This window comes from Sphaerodactylus townsendi, linkage group LG02 (genome assembly GCF_021028975.2).
Source record: "Sphaerodactylus townsendi isolate TG3544 linkage group LG02, MPM_Stown_v2.3, whole genome shotgun sequence".
In the NCBI taxonomy this organism is placed as follows: Eukaryota; Metazoa; Chordata; class Lepidosauria; order Squamata; family Sphaerodactylidae; genus Sphaerodactylus; species Sphaerodactylus townsendi.
In genome coordinates, this window is record NC_059426.1 from 170,937,402 (window position 1) to 170,954,148 (window position 16,747).

Sequence of the window (16,747 nt, forward strand, 5' to 3'; positions counted from 1 at the left end):
ATATCTTAAACCAGGTGGGAGGGGCTATTATTCATTCATTCATTCATTCATTCATTCATTCATTCATTCATTCATTCATTCATTCATTCATTCATTTATTTATTTATTTATTTATTTATTTATTTAAATTTATAGACCGCCCAATCCCCAAGGGGCTCTGGGCGGTGCACAACACTATCTGTATACAATATATAGCAAGGGTCACAATAGTGACCATATATACTAAAATCCATTAAAAACCATTTAAACCATTTAAACAGCGGTCAAAAACAGTAACAATAATAGCGGCGTCCCATAACCCAGTTCCTTTAAAACCTCCCCAAAGGCACCTCTGATAAGATTTGTAAAGAGAAAGGCCCTTTCCACACATGCAGAATAATGCACTTTCAATCCACTTTCACAATTGTTTGCAAGTAGTGGCGTAGTGGCTAAGAGCAGTGGCTAAGAGCTGGTGCACTCTGATCTGGAGGAACCGGGTTTGATTCCCCGCTCTGCTACTTGAGCTGTGGGGGCTTATCTGGGGAATTCAGATTAGCCTGTGCACTCCCACACACGCCAGCTGGGTGACCTTGGGCTAGTCACAGCTCTTCAGAGCTCTCTCAGCCCCACCCACCTCACAGGGTGTTTGATGTGAGGGGGGAGAAGGGCAAGGAGATTGTAAGCCCCTTTGAGTCTCCTACAGGAGAGAAAGGAGGGATATCAATCCAAACTCCTCCAAGTGGATTTTTCTATTCCACACAGTAAAATCCAGCTGCAAAGTGCATTGAAAGCGGATTGAAAGTGCATTCTTCTGCATGTGCGGAAAGGGCCAAAGGGACGTGGAGGAATCAGACGAGGGCCAGTAAAGGGACAAATGGTGATTCTGACCCAGGGGAAGACTCGTATCTAAACCTGTTCTTCAGCTCTCCTTACCAGATGAATTCTCGACAGTGCGAACAGTACGTGGGCTGCCGTAAATATGTGGCCATAAACTTGTGCCCGTTGACTTGGTGGACTCTCCTGCGCATGGCCCGCTGGCGCTTCCGAGTGAAGTTTTTAAAAAGCCTCTCCCGCTGGAGAGTTCCTGTGGGCCCAAAGACATTTGTTTTAATGACACCGTTCATATTTATTTATTTATTTAACTTAATATACCGCCCCATCCCCGAAGGGCTCTGGGCGGTGTACAACATAAAACCATACCTAAAATCATCATACAGAGCTTCTATAAATATAATAAAAACAGCAGTTATCCTAAGATGGCATCCCACCTAAACCTAATTTTCCTAAAGAAAGGAGAGAGAGGCAGTGGGTCCTAATGGTATTAGGACCTATGGGTCTCAATAATGGGTCCCGATAATATTAGGGACCCATGAACTGGAGGGGGGGCACAACTCAGCGGCTGGTATCTCCAAAGGCCCGGTGGAACAACTCAGTCTTACATAAGAACATAAGAACAAGCCAGCTGGATCAGACCAGAGTCCATCTAGTCCAGCTCTCTGCTACTCGCAGTGGCCCACCAGGTGCCTTTGGGAGCTCACATGCAGGATGTGAAAGCAGTGGCCTTCTGCGGCTGTTGCTCCTGAGCACCTGGACTGTTAAGGCATTTGCAATCTCAGATCAAAGAGGATCAAGATTGGTAGCCATAAATCGACTTCTCCTCCATAAATCTGTCCAAGCCCCTTTTAAAGTTATCCAGGTTAGTGGCCATCACCACCTCCTGTGGCAGCATATTCCAAACACCAATCACACGTTGCGTGAAGAAGTGTTTCCTTTTATTAGTCCTAATTCTTCCCCCCAGCATTTTCAGTGTATGCCCCCTGGTTCTAGTATTGTGAGAAAGAGAGAAAAATTTCTCCCTGTCAACATTTTCTACCCCATGAATAATTTTATAGACTTCAATCATATCCCTCCTCAGACGTCTGAAATCACCAAGGTCCCGCAGGGCTCGTGTAACCCCCATGCCCAGAATGGGTTGGCCCAGAATGGGTTGACCCAGTAAGGGGGTGGAGACTCGGAGCAGCAGAGAGGCTGAAAGAGCTCTTTTGCAGAAGAACAAGGCTACCAGACTCGGACCTTGATTTCTATAAGCCCTTAACACCTTGTTAAGGTAATTTCAATATTGTTGGGAACTACTGGGAAGGTAGTTGTTGTTTTGCTGTGTTGTAAATGTTGGAGTTTATTGTTTCAGGGTTTCTTTTGTGGTTGTAATGGGTGAGAGTTCTCCTGGAGACCTTCATCATGTTGCAACCTGTTCATCAAGCCCTTGGAGTCTTCAGGAGCCAGCCAACTTGCAAAGAAGATTTGGACTTGGCAATATCAGTAGACTGTATAGAATAGAATAGAATCTTTATTGGCCAAGTGTGATTGGACACACAAGGAATTTGTCTCCAGTGCATATGCTCTCAGTGTACATAAAAGAAAAATACATTTGTCAAGAATCATAAGGTACAGCACTTAATGATTGTCATATAGGTCTAGTAAGCAATCAGGAAACAATCAGTAGTAATGAAAACATAAAATGTAAAATCATAAAATAAAATAAAATAAAATGTCAGCACAGGCTATAGTCATACAGTCATAAGTGGGAGGAGGAGATGGAGTAATAGGAAATGATGAAAAAAAGTAGTGCAGTAAATTATATAATAAAGTATATAATAAATAGTTTAACATTATCGAGGGAATTATTTGTTTAACAGAGTGATGGCATCTACGGGGAAAAAAAACTGTTCTTTATGTCCTAGTTGTCTTGGTGTGCAGTGCTCTGGTGAAGCGACGTTTAGATGGGTAAAGAGTTGGAAACAGTTTATGTCCAGGATGCACGAGGGTCAGTAAATATTTTTTCACAGCCCTTTTTTTTTTTGGACCTGCGATACAGTATGGGCAGGTCCTCAATGGAAGGCAGGTTAAGCAGCAATTGTTTTTCTGCAGTCTCTTGATTATTCTCTGAAGTCTGTGTCGATCTTGTTGGGTTGCAGAACCAAACCACACAGTTATAGGAGGTGCAGATGACAGACTCAATGATTCCTCTGTAGAACTGTATCAGCAGCTCCTTTTTGGGCAGTTTGAGCTTCCTGAGTTTGGCGCAGAAAGAACATTTCTCCTTTGTTGTGCTTTTTTTGATGACATTTTTTGATATTAGGTGACCATTTTAGGTCATGATGATATGATGGAGCCTAGAAATTTTAAGGTCTCTACTGGTTGATACTGTGTTGTCTAGTATTGTGTGAGAGGAGTGTAGGATGGGAGGGTTTTTCTCCTGAAATCTACCTCACCATTTCTACTCCGGGTTTTGAAGATGTGTTCAAGTTTCCTAGGGATTGTTCCAGTGGCACCACCGAGGTAATAGTTGTTCAACTCCTCCCCGCCTCTTGTATGCGGTTTCATCAAGTTGTTCCCTCAATGAGGACCAATCACTGTTGTGCATCATCTCCTGCAGAATTTCAGTATCTTTAACAGATGGATCGATTTGAGATGCAGTCATTGGTGCATACAGAGAGAAGAGAAGTGGTGAAAAGTACACAGCCTTTGGGGGGGGCCCCTGTGCTCATTTTTTTTTACAGGTGTCTGATGTAATTTTTTCCCTAGGCTTCACCTGCTGTTTCCTATCTGTTAGGAAGCTTGTGATCCACTTACAAATATGCTCAGGTACTGCTAGCTGATTTAGTTTGGTTAGAAAGAATGTCCCGGGTCTGATAGTATTGAATGCTGAACTAAAGTCAACAAAGAGGACCCTTGCATAGGTCTTTGGCTTTATTCAAGATGCTGTAGGATATAGTGCAAAGCCATATTAACAGCATCAAGTCTCGTCGATCTGTTTTGCCTCTGGTATGCAAATCTACAAGGGGTCCAACAGTGGATCCGTGATGGTTTTCTTCAAATGGTACACATCACTAGCCTTTCAAGAAAGTTTTCATAACTACAGATGTTAAGAGCAACTGTGGTCTGTAGTCGCTCAGTTCCTTGATGGAAGGCTTCTTCGGCACTGGGACAATAGTGGAGTGTTTGAAGCAGGAAGGAACATAGCACATCTCTAGTGATTTGTTGAAGATTTGGGGTGAAAAATGGGGGGCCAATTGGACAGCATACAGACTTTTTTAAGCAAGAAAGGTGTTATCTTGTCTGGGCCTGGTGCTTTTCCAGGCTTCTGTCTGTGAAATAGATCTTGCACTTCCTTTTCTGGAGATCAGTCCAGGGGTTGTAAACCCAATGAAATGGAGTTCAGTTGTAGGAAGTTTGGCTATTGTTGGTGCGTCTAGAGATAGGAGGTTGTGGGAGAAAGGTGACTGTAGATTGTTTTCAAACCTACAGTAGAACACATTCAGGTCGTCTGCCAATTGCTGGATTTCCGCTTCAAGCTTGGGAAGGTGGTTTGCTGTGCAACCGGGTGATATTTTTGAGGAGTTTTCCACGATGTTTGTTGCTTTCGTTTGGTGAAAACTGATTTTTTTAGCTTTTCAGAGTAGGCGTTTCTTTTGCTGCTCTGATCTCCTTTGTTAATACATTTCTGGCCTGATTATACAGCATTCTATCACCCTTTCTGTGGTGGCCTCTTCTTTTGGAAATCAGATCGTGAACTGCTTAAAGCTTTTAGCTATGTGGAAACCAAGGTTTGTTGTTACTATATATGCACGCAAGTTCCTGGTTGGTATATATTGAAAGATCTTCACAGAAGCTGACATATGATGTTACAGTATCTGTGAGTTCATCCAAATCTGCAGAGGTGTCTTTAAAAAAATATTCCAGTCTGTACAGTCAAGGGCAAGCCTGCAGCTTTTAACTTTGCCTCTTCTTCAATCCAAGTTCTCACTGGGATTTAGTTATTGGTTTTGTGGCTTTAAATCTTTGTTTGTAAGCTTAGGTACAAGGTGAATCATGCAATGATCAGAATGGCTTTACGAGCTGCTCGTGGTAAAGACCGATAAGCATCTTTCAGTGTTGTATAGCAGTGGTCTAAGATATTCTTGCCTCTGGTGGGACAGTTGACATGCTGGAAAGTATTTTGGTTAAGGTCTTCCTTAAGTTTGCTTTGTTTAAATCTCCCAAAAATAATAACCAGTGAATCAGGGGTGAGTTTGGCTTCAGCCTCCCATAATCTGATCGGCTAGAGTTCTTAATGCCTTTTTTACAGACGCTTGTGGATGAACGTAAACCAAAAAGAACAGAACTGAATTTATCTCTCGAGGGGTAAATAGAAGGACTTGAAATGCAACCTGAACAGGACCTTGAATTGTAACGTTAAATGTTGATGTTTTAAAAGTGTTAATTGTAAAGAAAAGTAAACCATTTTGTTGTTTAAATTTGGTTCTTTGCAATCTCATTCCAGGTTCTCAGCACCCACAGAACCCACACAGAAAGGAGTAAGGGATTACACTCGGACAGCTGGGAGTGGGAGATGCGTTCTACTCAGGGCAGGGCCAGGAGCCGTAAAGGCCCTGGCCCGATGTGAGGCTACAGCCGCATCATTGAAGGGGCAGGGAATCTCCAGTAAAGTTGGCTCCTCCTGGCCGCGATGGCAGAGGGGCTCGAAGTTGGGACGTATGGGGTAATGCGGTCCCGAAGGTACGAGGGTAATTAATTAAACATTAGTAAAAATGTTCATCTAGAAGTGTGATGCTGTTTCTTCTCAATTTTAATCTCAGGTTTATTTTAGCCCTTGAAAGCTCTCGTGCCGTTTCTTTTTTCTCCATTTCCTCCATTCTGTCAGTCCAGTCTTCCTTCTACATCAGGATTCCCAATTCCATGTTTAACCTTCATCCGTGTAATTTGCCTCTACTTTCCTTCACGCTTTCCCCTTCAGGGTTGCAGAGGTTATACAACCTTTCTTTTTAGGTTGTAGAAGTGTTGTGCCAGTGTGGGGTAGTGGTTAAGAGCAGGTGCACACTAATCTGGAGAACCAGGTTTGATTCCCCATTTTGCCACTTGAGCAGTGGAGGCTTATCTAGTGAACCAGACTAGCTAGTGAACCAGATTAGCGAATTGGCGCCAGAACAGTTGATAATATGATGTAGCAATCCCCAACCCCCCATGTGTGAACCAATACAGTAGGAACAGTCTAGTAAAGACAAACCACATGATAATAAGGTTGTCAACTCCAGTTTGGGAAGTTCCTGAAGATTTTGAGGCGGTGCCTGTGGAGAGTAGAGTTTGGGGAGGGAAATGCCTCTTTGTAGTACAATACCATAGAGTCCCTCCAGAGAAGAAGGGGAGGTGTTTGGATTTATATCACACCTTTCTCTCCTGTAAGGAGGCTCAAGGCAGCTTCGAAACTATTTTTCCCTTCCCACAACAGACGCCTTGTGAGGTAGGTGGGGCTGAGAGAGTTTGGAGAGAACGGTGACTAGCCCCAGGTCACCCAGCAGGAATGTAGGAGTGAAGAAACACATCTGGTTCGCCAGATAAGTCTCTGCCACTCAGGTGGAGGAGTGGGGAATCAAACCCGGTTCTCCAGATTAGAATCCCCCTGCCCTTAACCACTATGCCAGTGGTGGCGAACCTTTGGCACTCCAGATGTTATGGACTACAATTCCCATCAGTCCCTGCCAATTGGCCATGCTGGCAGGGGCTGATGGGAATTGTCGTCCATAACATCTGGAGTGCCAAAGGTTCGCCACCACGGCACTATGCCATGCTGCCCTTTTCCCCAGAAGAACTGATCTGTGTAGCCTGAAGATCAGTGGTGATTCTAGAAGGTCTCCAGGCCTCACCTGGAGGTTGGCAACCTTCCTATCTAGATCCATCCTCACATTCACACACACACGAATTCAAACAATTTGGATTTCAGTCCCTGGAATTTTGTCCTCTCTCTCTGTTTCTTCCTCTCTGCAACCTCGGCTGTGCATTTGCAAAGATGTTTGGGGAAAGACCGTGGGGAGACAAATGTCTTGGGGAAAAGCCAACAGAGCAGGAGTTAAATGTCTCCCCCTTCAAACTGGACCCCCCCCCCTCCCAGGGTCCAGCCACTCTACCGCTGTAAGGCAGAGAATGCGGTTTCCTGTGTCCTGACTTGACCCTCTGCTCAGTGGTGGGATCCAAACATTTTAGCAACAGGTTCCCATGGTGGTGGGATTCAAACAGTGGCGTAGCGCCAATGGGGCTGGGCGGGGCACGACGGGGGCGTGGCCGGGCATTCCGGGGGCGGGGCATTAATAATTTCTCTGTTACTGTAAAAAACTCTTACTGTAAACAAAAAAGTTCCTAATTTCCAGATGGTATCTTTCTGTCCATCATTTAAACTCATTCTAGCAAGTCCTATCGTCTACTGCCAACAGAAACAACTACTTCTCCTCTAATTGACTGCCTGTCAAATACTTAATACTTTCAAATACTTAATTCTGTTTCTAGAAATCAAAAGAAGGATACTTTCCTTCAACAAGGAACTTTACCATATTTCTAAAACATGTTTTTAAAACAGCCCAACAGGGAGAATTGTCCCGTTTTCTACCTTCGCTAACCAGCCACATAGGAAACAGCAGGACTTTATGATTTTTGGACCTAATGGAATTTCTAACGGAGAGAGAAAATGTATAAAACAAGACTAAATCTGTACAGATTCATCTCTTTGATCCTCTCTTCTCATATTTCTATTTTTTAATTTTGTAACTTCTTTTAAATTTTCAATAAAGTATTTTAAAAAAAGAAAAAAAATTTCTAACGGAAAAGCAGACCCAATTAATAACCCCCTCTCGGCACACACAAATAATTAGTAACCCACTCTCGGGAACTGGTGAGAACCTGCTGGATCCCACCTCTGCCTCTGCTGTTTCTTCACTTACGGCACAGGTGTCAAATTCGCGGCCCTCCAGATGTTCATGAACTACAATTCCCATCAGCCCTTGCCAGTATAACCGATGTTCATGCTGGGAGGAACTGATGGGAATTGTAGTTCATGAACATCTGGAGGGTCGCAGGTTTGACACCCCTGACTTACGGCGTTCCAAGCAGTGGTGGGATTCACCAGGTTCGCACCACTTCGGCAGAACCGGTTGTTAAAACGATGCTTGTAAACAACCAGTTGCTAAATTATTTGAATCCCACCACTGGAACCGGTTGTTAAATTATTTGAATCCCACCACTGGTTCCAAAGATATGGAGACACACCAACCAGAATAGCAAGTACCCTTTTCCACACAGACTATGGGACCACACATCAGACAGAAATAACCGACCCGTTCACTATAACTTGAAAGCTTTGTTTGGGTACCCTAAACCCTATTATTATTAATAATAATCACGCTTGAGCGCTCTCCAAAGGCACTCACACCAGCGTTAACGAGGATTATCCTAGTTTATCCTCACAGCTACCCAGTAAGGCGGGTTAGACCGAGAGAGAGTGGCCTGCCCAAACCTGTCCAGAAAATTCTGTGGTTGAGCAGAGCTTTAGCTCCTGTTTCTTTTCTCCGTGGATAACCTGGCAACCAGAGGTGAAGATATGGGGAACTATGGGACATCACTGACGTCACCGATGAGACCGCGCCACTTCTGGGTACAACTTTCAAGCGACAATTGGTAGCTCCAGGAATTGCCAGAAGCTCTATGATAAGAATTTCCAGCAAGTACCCATTGTTACTGCCAGGTTCCACCCAGAAGTGATGTGCCAGCCCAGAAGATGCCGGAACCAACAGTACCATTGATTCCAGTTACCTGGCTCGACTCTTGGGGCCTTTCCCCACTTACCTTAAGCCCCGCGCTACTCTCCTCAAGTAGCACGGGGTCCCCCTGCACTCCCCACGACAGGGGCAGCGACAGCGCAGCCGCCCCGATGCTGCCACTGTCGCGCCCCCTCAGAGCGCGGCATCCCTTGCGCTGGAGAAAACGCCGCCTTTTGATGACCCCGCGCAGAGCACAGGGTCGTGGGGACGCCCAGGCACGCGCCAGGGATGCCGCGCGCTGAGAGCAGTGCGCGGCATAGGGGGGATCCTTGTGAGTGGGGAAACGCCCTTGGACTTCGAGCAGAGCAGACCCACAATTGTCATCTCATCTGTTTAAGTCTCTGAAACCTCACGGAATACATTCTTCCTCTGGGTTTTTCCTGAGAATTCGCAGGGATATCCAGACAACTGTCACCGGGCTGAGTGACGGCTTTTATTCCTCATCTGTCTGTCTTGCTCTTCAGAGGAGCTATTTTTAATCTACCCTGTTCTCATTTCCCCTTTCCACAATGAGACACTGAGACAACTCAGGCATCATTCGAGTGGGTGACTAGTTTTGCAAACAGGTTGGCTTTAAAAGGAAAGAGCCGGGCAGCACTTTCTGAATCACACTTGGACATTCACCAAATGGTCACGGAACAAATCCTTAAACGACACTGAAAAAGCTGGACTCGCACCCCATTTTGTATTAAACTCCCTCCAGTTGTTTTTGTACACCCCTGCCATCCATACCCATTTTTCTGCGCTTCCTTGACTTAACACACATGTAGGTTATTCCATTTGGGTATTCACTGAAAGACAGTGGGCCTTTCCCCACTTACCGTCTGCTCTGCGCGCTACTCTCCCCAAATAGCGCGGGGTCCCACGGCACTCCCCACTACAGGGGCAGCGACAACGCAGCCGCCCCGAAGCTGCCACTCTCGCGCCCCCTTCGCGCACATCATTCCTGGCGCTCTTCAATATGGCGCCTTTTGATGACCTCGCGCCTTTTGATGACCCCGGACACAGTTCTCCCTAGCTCCGGCCCTAGCACCATAAAGATGCTGGCAGGCACCATGACGCCCGTCTTCCTGCCACCTTTAAGGCATTCCTGTTTCTCCCTTCATGACTCCCTTCATGGCTCAGGTCTCTGCCTTTTTCCTTCTCCAAAGTGTGAACCGGGTTGTTTTTAAAAAGTCCCTGAGGAAGGGTTCCCTTCAGTGCAGATATTGCTGTTGGGGGCTGCTCAGTTCCAGTTGTAGCATGGGCTAGCCTGGACCTTTGGCAGCTAGTCCAAATTGAACAGACCACTTCCAAAATGTCACAATTTCAGAATGTGGGCCTATGAAGCAACTGTGTTTCATGGACGCCCTAAACCCCTATTTAGAGGGGCCAAAAATGCAGGGTTCGTTTGTGTGTTTTTTGTGTGTTTTTTTGGTATTTTAGTAGCACCAAAATTTCAGGGATTATTTCGAGAGACTCTCCTGATGATATCACCCAGTTTTGGTGAGGTTTGGTTTAGGGAGTCCAAAGTTATGGACTCCCAAAGGGTGTGCCCCATTCCCCATTGTTTCCAATGGGAGCTAATAGATTGGGGCTACACCTTTGAGGGTCGATAACTTTGGACCCCCTGAACCAAACTTCACCAAACCTGGGAGGTATCATCAGGAGAGTCTCTTACTGATACCACCCAGGTTTTGTGAAGTTTGGTCCAGGGGGTCCAAAGCTACAGACTCCCAAAGGGGCTGCCCCATCCCCCATTTTTTCCAATGGGAGCTAATAGGAGATGGGGGCTACACCTTTGAGGGTCGATAACTTTGGACCCCCTGAACCAAACTTCACCAAACCTGGGTGGTATCATTAGGAGAGTCTCCTAAAGATACCCTGAAAGTTTGGTGCTGCTAGCTTAACAATTGCACCCCTGACAGCAGGCACCCCCCCCAATTTCCCCATTCTCCTTTTAAATCCTCCCTTTGGCATGGATTTAAAGGGAAAATCTGAGGCCCCCAGTTTAAACATTGAAAGTGATGCTCTTTCAGGGTGGGGGAGAATCAACTGGGAACCCCAGATCCTACCTTTAAGGTGGATTTAAAAGGAGAATCTGGGCTCCCTAGTTTAAACACCATTGAAAATGATGCTGTTTGGGGGTGGATTCCAGCATGTTTAAACTAGGAAGCCCAGATTCTCCTTTTAAATCCACCTTAAAGGGAGAATCTGGGGTTCCCAGTTTAAATAACATTGAAAGTGATGCTGTTTCCCCCAATTGGGGGCATTGGATACAACACCATAAAATGTTTTCATAGCAGTAATAAAACATTTTGAAAGCATTTTGAAAATGTTTTCAAAAAAATTATTTCTGCTGTGTGGCATGGCTTATTGCTGTGTTCAGATTTGTGAGTTGGGGCATGTTCTATAATGTGATGGTGACTTTGAAAGACCTGGTGTAAAAAATCATTGCTTGGTCATGGTGGGGGAGGGTGGCTGCCCACCGGGGGGGGGGGCACCAAACTCCAGTTTGCCTAGATGCGTCACTGGGCATAGCTACAAGGGGGCCAGGGGTGCGCATTGTACTGGGCACGCGCCTGTGGGGCATCAAACTCAAGTTTTGCCCAGGGCTCCGGTTTTCCTACTTACGCCACTGTGATAGTTCAGTCAGTTGAGGGCCAGCAACTGAGAAATTGTATTCTTCCGCATTAGAATATAGTCCACAACAAATATGAGAATTATTACTCGATCATTTTTACTCGCTGCCTTTGTCAAAACCATTGCTTGGTGCATTATTGAGCGTGGTAGTTTGATACAAGAGGATTTAGACCAAAATGTATTTTTACTTTCAAACGGATGTCGGGAGCAGACCAGGTAGGCACCAGGCAGAGCATTCTACAACAAAGAAGGTCCGGCATGCTTTGTTCTGTGGCGGAGGAAATATACAGTCTACTGTCATCTTTCTGTGGAACAGAGTATACCCACATTCATATGTCATGAAAAACAGAAGTTTGACTGGAGGCGTAAAAAACCCAAAAGCTAAGCTCCACACAAGAAGAAGAAGAAGAAGAAGAAGAAGAAGAGGAGGAGGAGGAGGAGGAGGAGGAGGAGTTTGGATTTATATCCCCCCTTTCTCTCCTGTAGGAGACTCAAAGGGACTTACAATCTCCTTGCCCTTCCCCCCTCACAACAAACACCCTGTGAGGTAGGTGGGGCTGAGAGAGTTCCGAGAAGCTGTGACTAGCCCAAGGTCACCCAGCTGGCGTGTGTGGGAGTGTACAGGCTAATCTGAATTCCCCAGATAAGCCTCCACAGCTCAGGTGGCAGAGCTGGGAATCAAACCCGGTTCCTCCAGATTAGATACACGAGCTCTTAACCTCCTACGCCACTGCTGCTCCCACTGCAAGATGGGAGCATGGAAGGAACAGTATATCCGCTCCACAATAAACCAGATATTGCACCTTCTGTTTGTTCGTCAACTCTGAATAACCCAATAAATGTCAAATTTTTGTGGACATTTGACTTAGAGGACTTGTCACACAAGCATCACATATTTAATTGCTATGCTTTTTCCAAGGAGACTAGAGTCACACACGCAGCTCTGTCTTCCATTTTACCCTCACAACAATCCTGCAAGGTGGGCCAGGCCAAGGCAAGATGTCAGGCTTCCTAGTGAAGGTCAGGATTAGAACCTGCATCTCCTGGCTTCTAGTCCAACATTCTGATTTTATTTATTGATTTCACTTAAACCTTTGGCTGTACATCAAAGTCATTATTTGCCCATAAAAATGTACACTAGCCTTTCAGCCCAAATATATGTGGTAATGGGGGGGGGGGGAGCCATATGGGGCTTGTAAATATTTACAAGGCTTCTCAAACTACCTGGAAGTAAATATTACTCATCCCAGCTGAGCAGGGGCGTGGCTGTTTAAAAGTCAAAATCCAGGTCAAATATTTACTGCCTTACAAATGCATGTGCCACAAACGGCAAAGGGAGTTTCCCCATCAATGGTTTCGGAGGATTGTTTTCGCGGGGCATTTTGATTACACAATGTCAGTTCCTTCGGAGAGATGAGAAGCATTTTTCCTTTTCTGTCTTATCCAGGTAAGGTTTAGTGCTAGGGTAGCTAGACTCTCTCTGGCCACCGGTGGGAGACGAAGGCAGGGCTGTCGCTAGGACACACCTGGGTTAACCCTGAGGCCCCTTCCACACATGCAGAACAATGCACTTTCAATGCACTTTGCAGCTGGATTTGACTGTGCGGAATAGCAAAATCCACTTGCAAACAATTGTGAAAGCAGATTCAAAGTGGATTGTTCTGCATGTGCGGAAGAGGTCTTTGTTAATCCTAGACAAATTCATGGAGGCTATTAGCCTATGAGGCTAATAGCCATGGTGACTAAAGTGAACCTCCACATTCAATCTATGATTCTATAGGCAGACCATAAACCTCTGACACTCAGCACTGGGAGGCAATACAGGAGGAAGATCCTGGCCTCTATTCTCTGTCTGTTGCTCCTCTGAGTCCACCATGGTCCCTTCCGCACATGCAGAATAATGCACTTTCAATCCATTTTCAATGCACTTTGCAGCTGGATTTGACTGTGCGGAATAGCAAAATCTACTTGCAAACAATTGTGAAAGTGGATCGAAAGTGCATTATTCTGCATGTGCGGGAGGGGCCTACGTGAGACAGGATGCTGAGCTAGATGGACCACTGGTCTGATCCAGCAGGGCTCCTCTCACCTTATGAGAATTTTCCCAACAGTGTAAATACCATCCCGCAGGGTCATTTAAAGCTGGGAAAACAGCACAGGGAAGTCATCTTAGGCTCTTTCTCTTCGTGTCACGTTCCCAATCTCGATGAGACCCATATGATCCTGAGAACTAAATTCCAAGTGTACCCCCCATGCTCAGAATGGGTTGACCCAGAAAGGGGTGGAGACTCAAAGCAGCAGAAGGCTGCAGAGCTCATGTAGTTTGGAGGAGACAAGGCTACCAGACTCGGACCTTGGTTTCTATAAGCCCTTAACACCTTGTTAAGGGTTTTTTTGTGGTTGTAATGGGTGAGAGTTCTCCTGGAAACCTTCATCATGTTGAATCCTGTTCATCAAGCCCTTGGAGTCTTCAGGAGCCAACCCACTTGCAAAGAAGAATTGGACTTGGCAGTATCAGTAGACTGTAAATATAAGGACTTGAAAATGCAACCTGAACAGGACCTTGAAGTATGATGTTAAATGTTGATGTTTGATGTTATATGTTAAGAAAGCAAACCATTTTGTTTTAAAAATTTGTGGTTGCAAACTCATTCCAAGTTCTGCCCCACAGAACCCACAGATAGAGGTTACACAAGCATTGAAACTTCTCTGATCAACAGGATTGGGACAGATGTCTAGAGGACATCAGGACTTCATAAGGTATGAACAGACCCTCCCTCGGCAACAAGCCCTTCCCAGCCTGGCTACCCACAATCCTTTCCAATGAAGGCAAAACAATGCTTCTTCTAATGTCAACAGCCTGCGGAAGAAGATAATCCACTTGGATACTCCTGACTCAAGGAATCTTTCCAGGGATTTGGGAAGGTGTCGCAGAGCGAAATGCCAACGGCAGTAAACAAGGCAATCCCACAGTGGGATTATACCCTTGCTCAGTGGTGGGATCCAAAAATTTTAGTAACAGGTTCCCATGGTGGTGGGACTCAAACTGTGGCGTAGCGCCAATGGGGCTGGGCGGGGCACTAAGGGGGCGTGACCAGGCATTCCGGGGGTGGGGCATTCCTGGGTGGGGCTGTGGCAAGGACGCAGCCGCTGCGCCAGTCCTTGGGCGGGAAACGAATGCACGCAGGCGCAGGCTGCCACGCACGCCGGTGCACCTCTGGCTAGACTGCTTCAAGTTCTGCGCGCTACTGCTGAGAGGAGGGGCATAACTAAGGCAAAAATCACGTGGCAAAATCTCCAATTAGTAACCCCCTCTCGGCACACACAAATAGTTAGTAACCTACTCTCGGGAACCTGTGAGAACCTGCTGGATCCCACCTCTGCCCTTGCTCGATAAGAGGGGACGTCTTTTGAGGAGTGTCTTGTCCTGCATTTATCGCCCATGGGTGATCAACACCTACACCTATGGGTGAGCCCGGTGCTTCAAGTGGGAATGTCGTAATTAATTGGGAAAGGACAGCAATTAGAAGCTTCTTTTGATACCAGAGAAGAAGGAAAGATCTCTGCTGGTTTAACAGTCCAGGCTGAAGAATCCTGAAACAAGGATCAGATCGTCTGAAGATGCCAGCCACAGATGCAGGCGAAACGTCAGGAGAGAATGCTGCTAGAACTCGGCCATACAGCCCGGAAACCACACAGCACCCCAGCAATTCCGGCCGTGAAAGCCTTCAACAATACAAAGGACACTGCCTCTTTGCAAGCTGGTTTCCAAATGGTCTCAGCTCGCTGAATTTCCTCCACAGGGAGGGAAGCGCTCCACATCTAAATTAAGAGGCCGATCAACCAGCAAAATCCAATCTTCCGCTTATTCCAGGGTGAATTCTCTTCGTTTGACAGCTGCACATCCCAACCAAATTTACTGCTTGTGGAAAAAGCTCCTCTGGTCTTGTTTGCTGACGCGACTATTGATCTCTTAATTTACACACGGAGCAGTTTCCTCCTCAAGGAGGAAGATTCATGAGATGGGGAATGCAGCAGTAAGCAGGGGAATAAAATTGATTTGCACTTATCCCGCATTTTATTTTATGGCGGCGGTGGTTCTCTGCGCAGCCTGCTGTCCTCAGCATTCCTGGAGAGCAGCGTAGAAAAAGGCACGGGGAAAGCACGCACCCGCAGAAAAGTCATCAGGAAGCATTTAAGGCAAGCGGATCGCCACTAGGCCAAATGGACAAGATGGCTTCATTGAAATCACTTCAGACAAGAGGGATTCCTGCACTCCAGCTGTCCCTGTTCCCCTGAGGCAGTAGTTCTCAACCTTCCTAATGCCGTGACCCTTTAATACAGTTCCTCACGTTGTGGTGACCCCCAACCATAAAATTGGTATATAGAAGAAGAAGAAGAAGAAGAAGAAGAAGAAGAAGAAGAAGAAGAAGAAGAAGAAGAAGAAGAAGAAGAAGAAGAAGAAGAGGAGGAGGAGGAGGAGGAGGAGGAGGAGGAGGAGGAGGAGGAGGAGGAGGAGGAGGAGTTTGGATTTATATCCCCCCTTTCTCTCCTGCAGGAGACTCAAAGGGGCTGACAATCTCCTTGCCCTTCCCCCTCACAACAAACACCCTGTGAGGTAGGTGGGGCTGAGAGAGCTCCGAGAAGCTGTGACTAGCCCAAGGTCACCCAGCTGGCATGTGTGGGAGTGTACAGGCTAATCTGAATTCCCCAGATAAGCCTCCACAGCTCAGGCGGCAGAGCGGGGAATCAAACCCGGTTCCTCCAGATTAGATACACGACTGTTTTCTGATGGTCTTAGGTGACCCCTGTGAAAGGGTTGTTTGACCCCCAAAGGGGTCGTGACCCCAAGGTTGAGAACCACTGCCCTCAGGAAATCCCTATTTCTGATTCTTGCTAAAACATTGCTAAGAGCCAGCATGGCATAGTGGTTAAGAGCAGGTGGATTCTAATTTGGAGAACCTGGTTTGATTCCCCACTCCTCCACCTGAGAGGCAGACGCTTATCTGGTGAACCAGATGTGTTTCCACACTCCTGCATTCCTGGTGGGTGACCTTGGGCTAGTCACAGTTCTCTCCGAACTCTCTCAGCCCCACCTGCCTCACAAGGTGTCTGTTGTGGGGAGAGGAAGGGAAAGGAGCTTGTAAGCCACCTTGAGTCTCCTTACAGGACAGAAAGGTGGGATATAAATCCAAACTCCTCTTCTTCCTCTGTAGATGTCTACTCCCCTGGTGATGAAATTTTCAAAAACCTGCATGTGTGAAGCCACATCACCGCTTCTAAAAATGGGAAGTGGCATTGGGTAGCTCTAGGAATCCCCGGAAATTCTATGGTTTCACCTAGGTCACTTCCATTCTTTTTACCTGAAGTGACATGGAGCTTCAGCTAGCTTTCCCACCTCCCCATATCCCTGCCCACAGCCCTCTTACTGGTTGCTAGGCACTGCCTGGCAACCCTACAATGTCATGCAATTGTAAACAGAGTTACGCCCTTCTAAG

At 46.3% G+C, this 16,747-nt stretch overlaps 1 protein-coding gene across 1 annotated transcript in view; it reads right to left on the reverse strand.

Moving 5' to 3' along the window:
- PRKCH (protein kinase C eta) overlaps positions 1–16,747 on the reverse strand; it is a 139,074-nt gene that overhangs the window by 62,978 nt on the left and 59,349 nt on the right. Inside the window, exon 3 of the mRNA XM_048486786.1 lies at positions 913–1,063. Coding sequence (XP_048342743.1) covers positions 913–1,063 — 151 coding nt within the window. The remainder of the gene's footprint in view (positions 1–912; positions 1,064–16,747) is intronic.